This window comes from Spodoptera frugiperda, chromosome 9 (assembly GCF_023101765.2).
Source record: "Spodoptera frugiperda isolate SF20-4 chromosome 9, AGI-APGP_CSIRO_Sfru_2.0, whole genome shotgun sequence".
In the NCBI taxonomy this organism is placed as follows: Eukaryota; Metazoa; Arthropoda; class Insecta; order Lepidoptera; family Noctuidae; genus Spodoptera; species Spodoptera frugiperda.
The window spans coordinates 5,296,010-5,312,730 of NC_064220.1; the positions used below are offsets into that span (position 1 = coordinate 5,296,010).

At 34.0% G+C, this 16,721-nt stretch overlaps 1 protein-coding gene across 1 annotated transcript; it reads left to right on the forward strand.

Annotated features, from left to right (window-relative positions):
- Window positions 1-373: 373 nt before the first annotated feature.
- Window positions 374-15,961, forward strand: LOC118271079 (WD repeat domain phosphoinositide-interacting protein 4). The gene is made up of 8 exons (XM_035586962.2): window positions 374-599; window positions 1,330-1,404; window positions 6,400-6,577; window positions 9,454-9,628; window positions 10,271-10,482; window positions 10,995-11,155; window positions 12,233-12,318; window positions 13,206-15,961. Exons 1-8 carry the CDS (start codon window positions 536-538, stop codon window positions 13,233-13,235), a joined length of 981 nt encoding a protein of 326 aa, XP_035442855.2. The 5' UTR covers window positions 374-535; the 3' UTR covers window positions 13,236-15,961.
- The last annotated feature ends 760 nt before the right edge of the window (window positions 15,962-16,721 follow it).

Genomic DNA, 16,721 nt, shown 5'->3' on the forward strand with positions numbered 1-16,721 from the left:
CTTGTAACTATTATTTTTTATAAATTTTACTTTTATTAAATACAAATATAATAAATAGTTACAATTACACGCTGCTTACATATTTTTGAATTAGGTGCATAAACAAAGAGACTGCCATATAATAATAATTTCTACCATTGGTAGATTTATTCCTACCATCAAAAAATATTTTGTTTCGAACCAACATTTGATTATTTTTTTATGATATTTAATCTTTCACATTTATAATTTACTTATTTTAATTTTAAATTATTTCATATCCGTAAGTGTATAAAAGGTATAAGAAAATATAATTTACATTTCACTTGGGTATGTTTTTTTCATAACATGGCAACATTATACAAAACTTCCAATTTTCTGGTGTCAACATCGTTGTTTTCCTGTCAGCCGTCATCAAATCAGCTGTGCATCACACACAGAGAACATGTAACATAAATAAATGTGCGTCTTAAAATTATTCGTGTGAAAAATGTTTGTAAAGACTTATACTACAACATCTGCTAAATGTTTATGATAAATTCACGGCGGAAAAGACATGGCGCAATTGGCGCACCGGAGGAGCAGCGGCATCATCAGCCTGGCGTTTAACCAGGAGCAAGGTTTGTGTAACTTCCTAGTTCGTCAACCTGAGTTCTTTGTTCTCAGGTGGAGTTAGTGTTATCCATGTTTAGGATGAGCTGTGATTTGGGAAGTGCAGTTGCATGGCATTAAAATGCGCGTGGAGCGTGTTGCGACGCAGGCAGTGCGCTGTGCTTCCCTCGCCACGCTCACGATGCGCGTAGCTTGACACTCCACGTGTTGTTTATATTTTTAGGAGCGCGCCCACGCGCAGTTTCCATTCTTCGCGAGTTCGCTCGCTATTGTTTGGGCGTTGGTTTTGTTTGCCCTCGTACTTGTGTACGTACCTATAATGTAATTTAAAACGCAATTTCCATGAATTTTCAAATGTACGTCGTTGTGTTATGAACACAACTTTTGTGTTGTTTTGATAAACAGCTGTTATTTGTTTTGCATTTTGATTAACTTCATACCTACTGTTTCTAACAATTTATTTGCTGTCCACTAAGCTCAAATAGTGTATTGAAAGTATTAAAACTGCAAACTATGAATAAATTTGCATTTAAAATAATCTGTGGAGTACAATGTGTTCATTGCGGCGGACACATTGATCATTACATTTTATTACTGTACAATATATAGCAGACACATGATTATTATTCAAAATGTCTTTAAAGATAGATTAGGTAGTTCTTTGTTCCATTAATTGTTTCCTGTGTTAGTCACAGGCATTTGTATTAACTATGTACTAATTATTTTGTTACTTTGTAGACTGCTTCGCGTGCTGCCTGAAGACCGGTTTGCGAATATATAATGTCGAGCCACTTGTTGAAATATCCCATTTTAGTAAGTATACACTTTTCTATCACTTATATTACATCTACTTACATTTGAATGCACCAATCATGTGTTAGAAAGTAACCATGTGGTTATACATCAAACAAAAATTCAATCTCATGATATTTTTAAGAAACTTAAATTTATTACCATTTTGCCTGACCTATTATTAAACAATTTGGAAGTTTCTAACCACAGAACTTTTAGGCAATCAGGTTTTTAAAATTAAATGTTAAATGATAACTAATAGCTATTTATAATTAGCTGGACAACCACAGAGGTTTGATAATGGAGGCAAGTTCTATTATTGTAGTCATTGTTCTACTGATAAAAATGGACCTTATAATAGGAAGTATAAAGTTCATTTAATGATTCAGTAAATATCTACATATTAATATGTAAACAAAAGATTTCTTAATTATCACATGTTCACTAGTAAGTACTTAATAACATAATTATGTAGGTCTGTTAGTAATGTTTTTATTTACTCATTTATATTGCAAATTAATTAATAAGATACCTTAATACATAATAGATAAAGTAGGTATTTGATTGCTTTTACATAAAGAAACTTCAAATTACACATAATGTAATGACTTTAGCAATAACTATAATAACTGTAATAATTAAAATGAAAATATTAGCATAACTTGTTTCTTAGAACAACTGTTCTGTATGCTAATTGTTATTTAATGAGTTGTTTAAATAGATATGCACAAGCATATACCCATAGAAATACCAACAAATTTCAATTATGCAGATATTAATCATAGAGTCTATATTACCAGTCCAGAATACAATTTAACTAAATTGTTTATATATTTTTTGAGTAGGTTTTCACAAAGAGATTTTAAAATTGAAACTTTATGTATTTAGTACTTCCATTACTAATAGTTACTAAGTTGAATATATGAACATTGAACAAACTGAATGAGTTTGTACACAATACAGAATTAGCATTTTAAATTCGCAGAATCGTCGGACGCAAATGATTTACATGTATTGACATTTGTGAACTTTTAAGATATGTAGTATGTAGGTGTCTATATACTATATAAATGACGATAAAACTTGTAAATAACCAATTTATATAAGACAGGATAATTGCTTTATTTGGGAATAGTTAGGAGTGGTCAATAGAGACATATTTTCGAGGTAAGACTATTTCGATACTGCGTCTACAACATAGAAAGACTGGATTCATTGATATGCATTTATACATGGTGACTACTCTAAATCGATCAAAAATTTCGTTCTTTCTTTACTTCCTAAAGCTTTGTGTCTTTGAAATGAAATGAATTTATTTTGTAAATAGGCTACAATAGGGACCCTTTTACACGGCAAAAATAATTCTAGATAAGGTCGGCATTTCTTACCGGACTACTCTGAGAAGAAATGCCGGTCTAACTAAAACTAACTCAAAGGTCATTGTCTCTTTTAAAATCTTTATAGGTCTGTTCGATTTTCGGCATAAACAAAGAATTCCCCTTTCCTTGTAAATGCTTTATCTAACAAAGATAACTATGCTGCGTAAAGTATCATAAACTCTACAACAAAGCGTAAAATTCGTTTCCAGCATCTGTCATCACCATGTGTTTTTCAATAATAATAATAACCAGGAACTCAAAATGGAGGCTCTTACAAAGATGGACATTGGTTTTTCATAATACACAGGGCATATAATAAAAAAGTTGGCTTTGGGATAGCAGGTAGACGACCATTTTTTTTTTAAAGTCATTTCGCAGACGACCCTTACAAAACATCCCTGTAGATGCTATGAAAAAAATAAATGTTTTGACTTTTTATGAAACTACGACGCGCGTGCCTTTCTTAGGAATGTGCAAGAAAAAAGAATGCACTATCAGAAGGCGAATAGATGTTACAGCCTGCCAATTTTCGATCATTCAATCTCAGCAATACGTTGTAAGAGTGAATGAACTTCTTTCTATATTTAGATCGTTCTGGCAATCTTCGATTGAAATCTTATACTATTCTGAATGTAGTCCAAATGTTTTGCGATGATTTATACGTTTTTAATGGTCACGATTGATTTTGTACTGTCACTACACGTTTTGGAAGTCTGTTACGTAGTCAATTTGATTGCTAAAACGATCGAAAATGATCTACACACCTTCACCTACATATAAATTAATTGGCTCATATAATGCTCATGCATGTATCATCATTACGTCCCTTCAACAACGATAAAGGGGACTGTCAGACTGATATTGATTGAAAACCATCACGGTATCCCTTCTATACAGGATTTGTGGTATCCGATTTCTTTCGTACCAAAACATTCGATCAAAACAGATGTTCATTGAGTTTTAGGTCTTTAAGTCGAACAAAGAAATTCAAATCTATCCTACTTACCTATTTTGAAAAATTTCTTAGTTATCTATTTCTTAGTTTCTGGATCGAAGGACCAATTGATTCTTGTCTGTTGAAGTACAAAAGGACCACGTCTAGATTATTTGGAATCAATTTTGTATGAAATCTTTCCCGTCCCGAAACTTCTAATTCAACGCGCTTGTAACTCGTAACGCTATAGACTTTAAACCCAAATCTATTTCTGTCGACGCTTAACCAATAACAATAAGCGAAAACATTTCATACATTTGAAGAATTTGTATACGAATACGGCTACGGCTTACGTGTGACGTAGGTACCTACTTAGGTATAGTTATGTCTTCCATCCGCATGCAAGTAATCAATCTCGGGCAACAAATGAGTCACCGTTTACTAAGTAAAACCGGTTGTTTTTGTAACAAGTCCAAACTTGTGCATTTCAAGAAAAACGTTTATTTTACACACTTACTAAGTAGTTACTTATGGTCCGGGAATTCGTGCAATTTTCCGGGTTATAACAATCCTATGTGCTTTTCCAAACAATCGCATATCTCTATGCTAATTTTCTTCCAAACAACTCTAATCGTTCTGAGATTATTAAACGAGAAATTTAAAACATGTTGATTGAAGTTTCACAAATGTAAAACTATAAATGCACCACTTAGGTACTAGACATTTTCTAACGAAGGTTCATTGGCTTTGTCAACCCTTTGGACATTGAACTCCAGCCGAAAAGGTTATGCTAACGAAACAAATGAAGGCGAAATAAAGCTGGACTCAAGTGCTCTGATACAAAATCTATCTTTGGGAAAAAATCTGCATTCTACATTTATTCTGACATCATGAGGCTGGAAAGACTAGTAATCGTATACATGCCAGTACACACCAGTGACCAGTAGCCTTTTCAAATGCTAAATTACTACTCCATTGTAACGCTTTTCAATTCAGAGGTTACCAAAAATTACCGTACCGTAATTTGCTGTTTTGAATGATCTCATTAGTATCCTGTGCTATTAAAGGTGTGACTTCCATAACAAATGACCGTATATATCGCATAGTTACGCAGTCTAGACACGATAATGTGCAACCGAAAATATACCTTATCTGCAAAATGCTAACTAAAACAACATCTTGTGTGGAAATTTTTGCGTCAAAGCTCAAATTTCCGCATTCCCTTGCTACCATAGCCATAAGCACATATGATTCATGTCACTTAATTAGTCATGAGTCATTACTCGATTTTTCGTCAACAAAAACCAGTAACGTGATTGCACTTAAATGTTAATGAGACCTCATTTTTGTTCTAAGACTAACTTTGATCGCGAATTTGTGAAGTTCATTAGGTATTCGCAGTTTGTAGTCGAAATTGTAAGGTCAAGATGGTTTCTTGTGATACAGGCCTTTGTTAGCACAGCTTGCCGCACTCATTGTTCCGTATATGTCGAACAAATAGAATATGTACAACTACCATTTGCCAGCGGCTTCTCCTGCGTTAACCGGATGAAAAGTACTATTATGCGTTATTCCAAAATGTACCTAATCTATCTCTATACAAAATTTCATGCAGATCAGTTTAGTAGTTTTTGAGTAAACGAGTTTTTTTTTGTTGGACAATACAAGAGAGTTTCAAGAAACTAGACTAAACAAAGTTCGGTCTTAAAATTTCAGAGTGCTTCAATTGCAATTGAAAATTTTGGAATAATAACGATTTTTGGAAGTGATGGTTTTCAATACATTGAAGAAATGGCAAAAACCGTTTTGCTAAACACCGGAACCAGTCCCTTTTGCCAAAAGGGTCGCCCCCTATGTAATAATGAGAATAATAACAAATGGCATGTTGTGGGAGTTCTATTATTAGCTACACGGGGATACCCCAACTATTCTCTTTGAGGCCATGACCGTGAAATATTTTTGCCCTACATCGAAGTATCCCTAACGTAAAATTCGATACTACCACCGTTCACGGACTATTGTTTGTAAATAAACTATTATCTCCTATATATGTACAGCTGTTACTATTAAAAGTTCATTACGAAGTGACGTCACAAATGTATACTTACATTACGCATTATGATAAAGTTCAAACATTTATTTAAGAGGATATATTTACATCTGTTTGTCTGTTATAACGTTTCTTTGTTTAGCTATCTCAATAGTTAGCAGAAATTGGGAGATACACGCTTTGCCACTTTAGTTACGCGTGATGATGAAGTTTTAGGTAAAAGTTTGTTATGTTAGGGCTTTTTGTAACCTCTATTATCATCTTAAAACATAGATATGTACATATATAGATTAGATAAATTATAAGCCATATAATTTGCTGTTGAATAAAAATGGCTTTTTGAATAAAAGCTCTCGAGGTAGATAATCCCATATTCGCAAGCATAGGACCTCTGTGTTCTAAGAGGCAATAAAGAGGTTACCACAAAGAGATGATGCTATATCTTCTGATTATACGTATATCATGTTTATGTCCCTTTGATGCATCGGACTTCATCGTTTGAGTGCTTTTTTTATTGATCACTGCTCTGAAAGTGTTACAGAAGCTAATCAGCTTCACATATCCATGCTGATAAAACCTATGATTAACTGTACGGTGTTTATTAGCCATTATCACCAGAACTGTGTCTAAATGCAATTTGTATATAACTCCAGACCGGGAGGAGGTCGGCGAGGTGTTACTGTGCGAGATGATAGACCGCACCAACTGGCTCCTGTACGTGAGCGCTCGCCGCCCCAACATTCTCATGGCCTTCAATGCCCGAGAACACTACCTGATTGCTGAAGTGTCGTTCAAGGCACCCATCAGAGCCATCAAAGCAAGGAAAGACAAGTAAGTCAATATTTTTTATTATCACTACATATTCATTATTATGTTATCGGCTTACTCACGTATTGTTTTGACGAGGAACTCGACTAGTTTCAAGCCATGCTAGAGGCTCATATTCATGAGCAGCATTCCGCGACACACGACGCGGCGATTGTCGCGCTGCTACAAAGCTGCCAGTATGTCTCACGAAAGTTACAATAATATCACTACATAGTATAAAACAAAGTCGCTTTCTTTGTCCCTATGTCCCTTTGTATGCTTAAATCTTTAAAACTACGCAACGGATTTTGATGCGGTTTTTTAATAGATACAGTGATTCAAGAGGAAGATTTATATGTATAATACATGCATAATATATCACCATTGCACCCATGCGAAGCTGGAGCGGGTTCCTAGTGTTAAATATTTAGGGCTTTGCACCTAGTAAAAAGATACCATTTGAAAAAAAAACTAACATGTCTGATGTAAATAAAGCCTGTCGTTAAGTTACAATAACTTCAATTACATTTTGTAAGTGTTACCATGGTACGATGGTACCATGGGATCGCCATTTATTGTTACCTACAGGTCCCTTATTTAAACAAAGAGGAAAAAAACAGTCTAGCAGTCCAGCTTCACCGAACTGTAAGACAAATAGATTTAGAACTTTGTTACAACATAATGAAGTTGAAAATCTATTGAAAATTTGAAAAATGAAATCCCGGTTTGGGTCCGGTCCTTTAAAAAAAAAAACAATTAGGGTGAAAAAAGGCAGCTTTCCCAAATCTTGTTGTTAAAATTCCTTTGTTAAAATGGAGAGACAAGCTGCAGTTAACCGACCCCATTTTTGCACGAAATAAGTCTCATTGTTTAGAGAATTACCTCCATCTGTGTATTTGTGCGAAAAATGGGCAGGGCAGACATGGCAGGCAATGTATTATGCACCTTTTTCGTCTCCCTTTTAACAAAAGCATTTAACTGGCTAAAGTACTTAACACTTTTGTGAAAATTAATGCTTTTATGGGTCTTTTCTATTGTAGTCAGCAAGCCTAACAAACAAAAGAAGTAAATCTAGAACCATAACTATATTGTATAGTTATAACAATAAATGTATCACTCAAGGATTTCTTTCAAAATAGGTATTAGTTTTTGCATATTTTTTGCGATACATTGAAGACTTGTTATCCGCGAAATCTTTCATCCTTCGAATAGATAGATAAAATCAGTAATCTACACTAAATAAGATACGAGAGTTAGATCAAAATACGTTTTTCATACAACATTATATTAGTTTTTAAACTGACATGGTCACTAACATTAGAACTTAAGACTTCGGCACTCTTGTAAGCAAGCGCCATAATCACGGATGAAATATCGGAAACTCATAGACATAAATAAACATGGTAAATATTCCGTCTTAAGTTCTACTAAACATTATATTATTTTCGTTTGCACCGTAGCTGTAGTACGAACGACGCATAAAATGGGAAATATAAAAACGCGAAACGTGACCAACGCTACTGGCCAGACATTAATAAACGTAGTATTATGACGACTTTAAAACGATAAGATAAGGGCAACCTTCACCGAATAACCTAATAAATTATAAAAGACGGACGCTATTGTATCTTATATCATTGCAATAAATATAATATGTCATTAAGGTAATGTGTGTGATTGATTAAGTGTACACACTTTATAATATGAAAAACAAACAATTCAGTTTTTGCTTTAAATCGTCTTTAGCCGATTGATGTCGTTCATTCACCTTTTATTTTACGTTTCATGTTACAAACAGTTTTTTTCATACGTGTCTTAACTTTATAAAAATACGATACGTGTGTAAATCGTTCGGTACGCTGTTGTTTAGGATCGTTTTGCAATAGGTTGTTCTAAAACGTATTGGCTGCACAGATGCAATCCGAGTGAATGCCCTTTGCTTTTTAGTCCCTTCATTGCTAAATCGCTTTAACGGTCTATGCATATGTTACTAAGATCAAGGGTCAGGACCTAGTTTTGATGAAAAAGAGGATTTATTTAGTTTTTAGGCGAAATCACTAAGGATACTGTACAAAATATTTCACTGTGTTTCTGGACATTATACAAAACTTGTTTTTTGATAATGGAATCTATATAGATGCTCTATAAATTCTAAAATCTCTTGTATACTGGGTAGTAACATACATTTATATCTTTATTTCTTTTTGTTCAGTTTCATCAGTTTGATTAGCCTTCTTGAAGAGATTTTGCGCTGTAAAATGAAGCTTCTTACGAAGTTAACTGGCAGAAAGTTGAAACACCTTTGCCAGACATGTGTTCTCTCTAGAGCTTCGTCATTAGTCGTACAACACACATACATTACACTTAATATGGGTGCATTCTACATATGCCAACGATGACACTGGTCATTTAGTATTTAATTACTTTGATTCATAAATAACTTTGTAATTATAAAGTTCACTGCAGAAACGCGTGGCTGACGAATGCCAGTTTTGCGCTGTATTCTCATTTATATGACGCAATTGTCTATTAGTGGAAGTAATTGTATTTATTTAGAAAATTACCCTTTAGCATACAATAGCAAAGTACGCTTTAAAACCCAAAGGGATCACTGGACTTGGAACTAAACCACACTTAGGCTTGCATTAGTAATTACAGCGTTTTTAATAATGATTGCTAGATAGCAAATATCGGGGGAACAACATAGTGAAGCATCATTTATATGACGAATCATTAGCCGTTGATTTATTTTTCCTGCCGATCTACATTCTTGCAAGAAAACCACTTCCTTCGACTAAAATATCCTCGTAGTTATACTCTCAAGAAAGTTAAAAACATTACTTATATTCCATGTATGTGTGGGAAAGTTAGATATTGAAACTATTTTTATCCTTCTTCAGAGTGGCAATAGTACTAAGCTCCACGATACAAGTGCTGGCGATACCAAAGCTCAACCGAGTGGCTTTGATGCGGATCCCGGCAGGCTGCCGGCCGCTGTGCACGATAGCCACCGACGCCGCGGTCCCACAGCTGTTGGCTGCACCAGCACACCGCAAAGGATGCGTGCAGATCATCGTAAGTCAAACACCCTTACATAACATAAATATTATAAAAATAAATCTTTCCCTTTCTTTTCTGCATGACTGTCTGCCAGTCTATGAATATGAACTGAGAATGAATGCTAGAGTGAGTTCCACGCCTTTTTATCCCCGAAGGGGTAGGCAGAAGTGCAAATTACGGCTCTTAATGCCATCATCCAATGTACACCCGCTTTTCGCCATTTATGGTATAAGTCCCATGTAATAGGGAGTAAGCCTATTACCATTATACTATATATAATATTACTACTGAGAAGTTTCTGAAAAACCGAAAAAAAACCAGTAATACTTTGTCCGACACGGGAATCGAACCCGAAACCCCTTGTCTAGCAGTTGCACTTGCGACCACTCGACCAACAAGTCAGTGAGTGCCACCGTATAACGAATAATTCTTTAGCTTACTTTACAATTGACCAGTGTGGTCATACAAATAGGTACGGCTAATATTCCCAGTGCACAGTCTCAAATTGGGCCTGAAAATAGGTTCACCTCTATGACTCATAACATGTAAAACTTATTCCTTTAAGCACTAAACTAAAAGTTATGTTATATTATTATTTAATTCCACTATCGTCTACACAAAAAGTACTAATATAAAAAAATTATTACCCAATTTTAGGACGTATCGCGAGTGGTAAGGGGTGCCCACTCATCGTCTCCGGCAGTGATGAACTGCCACCAGAACGACTTGGTCTGCATGAGTTTATCCCCGAACGGGACTCGGCTGGCCACTGCGTCTGAAAAGGGCACCATCATCCGCGTGTTCGACACTGGAACCAGGACCCCGCTGCATGAGCTGCGACGAGGCTCCGACTATGCCGACGTTTTTTGGTAAGTTGCTAATAAATGTTAATAATACAATGAATGTGGTGCATGTCTATAATTGGCATAAGCACATGATCTTGTGTCTTCATCTTGTTTTTCATTAATGTTGGTGTTTATTCTGTTAACGTAAGGCACGTTAACATAATAAGAAATAAATAAATGCAGTTAACGCATGTTTCACCACCTTCATATAGGTACCCAGATAGTTTATATAATTAACGAGTAGATTACGAACGTAGATTTTTACGACACCCACAAGAAGAGTAGGGGTGATGACGAGTTCTACCACATCTTGCTTTTTAACCGACTTCAAAAAAGGAGTTTCTCAGTTTGACATGTATGTATGTATATTTGTGAGCGATTATCTCGCGTTTGACTGAACCGATTTTGATCCGGTTTTCAGTATAGAAGGTTTTAGCGATATTGCCTGACTTAAAAAAAATTAAGGCGGTTCCCATTTCTTTTTAAATAGTTTTATTTTTACAATATGTTAATATTGTTGTAACAAATGTTCACAGTATAAACTTCAACGCTACCGGCACATTAGTCAGCTGTGTGTCGGATAAAGGCACGATGCATGTATGGAGCGCGCGCGGCGCCTGGACTCACCTCGCCGCGGCAAAAGCATTCCCTGACACACGCGCCCAATGCGGCTTCATTAACGATAACACCGCCGTCAGTAAGTATACTCTAAAATATACCTTATTGTAATTATTTTAAGCGATAGTTTTCTTTGGCTTGAACATGAATTTGAAATCATGGTGACTCCGTCCCCAGTACCAGTCTAAAATGTACCTTATTTCAGTTGTTTTAAGCACTAAATTTCCTTGGTGCAAACACATGAACATGAATTTGAAATCATGGTGACACCGCCACCAGTATCACTCTAAAATGTACCTTATTTCAGTTGTTTTAAGCACTAAATTTCCTTGGTGCAAACACGTGAACATGAATTTGAAATCATAGTGACACCGCCACCATTAACACTCTAAAATGTACCTTATTACAGTTATTTTAAGCACTAATTTTCCTTGGTGTGAACAGATTTTTGGTATCATTATCTACAGAGTGTTAATTTTTTTGCGTAGAAAAAGTCCATTGCCATTAAGTTCTGTGTACATGATATGTATCACCTGATGAGTATAACATATGATATGATGATCATATAACATCGTATGACAAGTAAAAGTGATATAAACATACAATCGCATGACTCAAACCTTTCACAATTATCTTTATGACACGAGTCGTTTGTAACTGCATAAGTAGTTAACTAATTACAATGTTAAAGTAATTACAACCTTATCTTTGAATGCACACGAATGAGTTTCGCTTAACTGTCTAGCTAATGTTGTAACTAGAATTTTTAAATGTTTTTGATGATGACTTTTACCAATCTTTGATTTCAATCAGATTTTGTAAACTAGCTGTTGCTCGCGACTGCGTTCGCGTAGAATAATTACTTACAGAAATTAGGCAATAGATTGTTTGTTTCTAAAATAAAAGTATGCAAAGATTGGCACATCAGCTACCTGCCAATAAAAGTCCCACCAAAATCGGTGCAGCCATTTCAGAGATTAACCAAAACAAACGCACAGATATATGTACAAATTAAAAAAAGAAGTATTTTTATCGTATGTATATTATATACATGTAGTATAAAGCACATATTACAAACAGACACTTCAATTGTATTTATGTATATGTATAAATAAAATAAATTTATTTTAAATTAAACGTATTTTTTAATTTCCAGTGATTTGTGAAGACGGTTCGTACCACAAGTTCTCATTCGCATCCGAGGGAAACTGCCACCGCACGGATTTCGATGTGTTTCTTCAGGTAATTATGTTTTTCGTTATGTTCATAGATTTCATATTCATAGCCTGATTTTAATGTCAAACACCACTACCATTATCATCAAAAATAACAGAGCGAGAATCGATCCTAAGACCTCCAACGTAAGCAATTAACATGTAATAATCCTTACTAACATAAGTCTGAAAGTATCTATGTATGTATGTACTGTATATGTGTACCTATGTGTGTTCCGTTTTCACTCTAAAACGGTTGAACCGATTTTGATGAAGTTTAACACAGATATAATTGGCTGGCTCGAATAAACCAACCAATCAGAGCGCCGAACGTGCTCTCGTTTCGATTAGTTTAACGTAAAGCAAACTCGTACTAAGAGTACAGAACATTAAATTTAGATTTTTTATACCCTCTACAAAGGGATACAAATAAATTATAAACACAAAATCGGTTCAGCATTTGATTATCCATTACCAATTTCATCCTAACCTAACAAATGGCGAAACAACATTAATTTACAAAGTCAAATCATTCATGTCAACTACACCACATATGGGCACTTTTAAAACGTCAAAAAATAGTCAGTCGTCGGTCAGAGGGCCTAATGCAAGTTTTTTTACATCAACACGATCAAAATCAACCTGACTGGCTGCTCCATGTTATCCAACCAATAAAAAGGCTAAACGCAGTAACGTTTATGTAAAAAAAAACTCACACTAAGCCCTCTGTCCGTCAATAAAGCTAGGTGCACGTTCCATAAAAATGTAGATTCATTCATCCCCACCTTTACCACCATACCTGCTAATATCTAGTAAATAGATGAATCAATTTTAATAAAACATGTCTATCAAGAATCATTACAAAACATGGTTTTAATATTTCTCTATATTAAAAACCTTTATTTTATTTTAAAGGTGGGCGACGACAACGAACTTCTCCTATGATGTTTTTTTAAACAAAAATTGACTATCAAAACTATAATTACGCCTATAATAAGTGATAAAAAAACTGTGAAGTGATTCTATATATATATAGTATAATATAATTATAAATAACATTAATGAAACAACGCTTTCTGAAAAATTCGTGATATTTTCACAAAATGATAATACTATTATAAAGTTTTAACTATAATGTGTGAACTGCACACTTTCGCAGCTTGTTTAAGTAGTTATATAATTATAAATACTATATTTTTCCGTAAATTTATGTAAATGATAGCCGATTTCATTACTACAATATCAATTCGTATATTTAGCTAATAATTTCTAACAACTTTCAACTTAAGAGAACTACTAATAATTTATGCGCAAACATCTAATCATTGCGCTTAAATTGCGCTAACGTCGTATGGTTGCGCAACAGATGAAATTTTAAATAAACGCAAGACCCATCAGGTGCTAGTTAAAATTAAAAACTTTTAGTGATTTAGGAAGAATAATAACATTGTATTTACTCATTGAAATACTGTTGACTCCATAAGTTTTGTCCAAATTCTGTAGTAAATCCATTGTTATTTTTTGTATTTCCAAAAGTTTCTAAACCAATTGTTTAGTCATGGCTTTGCATCCACAACCAGTTTTAGCGTTTATTTTGTTATATATTGTAGTAAGTTTAAATACACCTTAAATTCTGAAGTATAAAGTTCAAAATTCTTCCACTATTGTTAGTAATGAAATCGGCTTAGATATTAGTCGTATAAATCCTCCTGTAATATTTGTTTGACTGAAAGGAGCGCCACTTATCTAAACATGGCACAATATATTTAGTTTTGTTGATAAGATTATTACACAGTCAACGAAATATAATTATGTATAAAGCTCGCGAATTGTACCCAAAGTTACTGTAAAAAATTACTGTCCATGTAATTTTTTATTTTAATTAACTAAACATAATTTTTGATGTTGGCAACCTTACAAAAGTATTGCCATGTTTATAATATTTCGTAATTCGTGTTTTAAGCTTTTGGAGATATGTTTCTTTGGAGACAGTTCACGATCTTTGATTTTAGTTTTTAATTAAATATAATAAAAAATAGTTTACCAGGGCTTTCAATGGTTAAATTTTAGTTCGTTTGAAACTTGATGGTAAAAGACAGAGGGCACTAAATTGCATTTTTACTTTTAGGTTCAAAATGAATGAGTCCGCTATATGATTTTTTATACATAGCATTATTGTCACATTATTTATGTATAGATGTGAAATTGTATCAATTGTGTGTATCATATTTATATGTATTTTGATAATATTTAATAATGTCGTTTTTCAACCCATTCCAAAAATATATTTATCGAAAAGTATATTTTCTGAAGAAAAAATGGGCTATTTTGTCCCCATATAAGTAATATTTATTGTCATTTGCCACACTGGTTTTTGTTACCCTTAATTATTGAAAAAAGAGGCTTGACTACAGAGATACGTACATTTATGATATTTTTACTAAAATTACAAGCATTACCTTTTGGCTATGTTTGATTTTATTAATAGACAACAGTACTGAGCTCGTAGAGGGTAAAAGGAGGGTGGGATAGGCGGAAACATACCAACACCACGATACGCTGCGCAACGCACCGCGCGCTCATTGGTCACTGCGGTGTCACACAGTCATGATTGGTCAAATTATGACACCTTTTATTGAGCATAAAATGGTTTCGTTGCGCGGCGTGGCGAGGCTTAAATGTTTCCACTTTTATCGTTGCAAAATAAATAGGAGATTGTAAAAATCCTTCTATATCTGTGAAGAAAATGTTTGTGATGTATTCTTTATTGTAATGCAATAAATATGTTGTTGTTCAATAGCCATAGTTATACATAGTTACATATAAAAGCAATAAAACAATATGTTAGCTTACTGGCGATTAGTTAATTATGTATACCAAGTTTCCGACACTGGAAATCTTTTATTTACCATGGACTGGTTCCATTTAGCGAATAATTGTGGTCTGATCATTTGTGTTCACAGTTTACTAAGAGACTCTGTTATATTAGCTGAATTTGTAATAGGTACATGTTTTCTTGCGTCATATTTTATAATGCTTATCATTAATCGTTGTTATATAAAATCATTTTGTAAAATAATTTTACTTTTTTCAGTCTAACTTTGTTTCTTGAGTTCCATTGTTATCGCTCAATTTGAAATTGTACCTTTTGCATTTGCTCATAATTAGTGGAGTGGTCCTGAAATTCATTCTTTTATAGTTATATTATCTAATTAATCCTTTAACTTTAGAGTAAAATTTCGTTGTTGTTTTAAATAGACATATTTGAACTGAGAGAATATTTTAAGGTTTGAAGTATAAATCAGAAGCTTGTATTAAGTGCATTATGCGAGCTGTTGTGTAAAATTGTAATGTAAAGTTATATGTATAATTGTGTAAATATTTCTGATAGTCACACATTAGTTTTTGTACTTGACATTAGCAGAGTTACTTGTCTCAGCTTAGAAACTATTTAATCACTCTAGTAGTAATTATAGGACAACAGATATATATGAGCACACTCGGTCGGTGTATATACGGAGTTTCAGAAATAATGATTTATTTTTTTATATGAATTGTAAAAACGACAGGGACTCCACTGTTTTGTATAAAAGCTTTAGGGGTGTACTTAGTTGTGTACCCGGATAGGATTATTTGGAATTTTAACATTAAAATTTCCTTTTTTTTATAAATGCATTGTTTTATTTTAGTTTGTTTGTGAGTGCTAATGTTATTGATTTTTACAGGGAAAGTTACGCAAAGACGAGGACTATCCGGATGGTAATACACGATTTTCATTTGGAATGGTATGGAGGAGACGGTTTAAAGTAGAGCCAAAGAACGTGGCAGGCTCGAAGGTCGGGTTTTTATAAAACTGATTTTAAAGTGGGGTGTTACAGCCATTGTTTGCAGGGACCTCAGTGGCTCTGTACATACCTTTAGGTAATTAAGGATAAGAAGTCAACCGCCTATAAATGTGAGTGGGTATATAGTGTAAGATTTAGTATAATAAAATGCATGTTAGGTATACTCATTGTTTGTTTACTTCTACTTCGTGAGATGTAGGTAAAATATCCTATTGAATCCCAATCCCTCCTCTGTCTTTATTTTCCTTATATTGCTAATGGCTGTTTACAATAACCTATTTATCTGTAGATTTGCTTAGATAGAGTTTCACACACATTTTCTTTGGAGCTTATGTGAAAATTCTATCTCTAGTGAGCAAATCTACAGACAGATAGATTTATTGAAAACAGCCGTAAAAGTACTATCGACAAAGTTGGCGGTCGACCATCATTAACCCATGGTGAAACGCAGATTACGCGAAACACAATATGATTTCTATTAGTCTCATATACAAGAGGTTAAGCCGTATTCGCATGCACTCAGCACTATGCGACCTTAAGCACAGGGAAAACATCGGTGGATACAGAGTTTGCCACAAGATTTTGT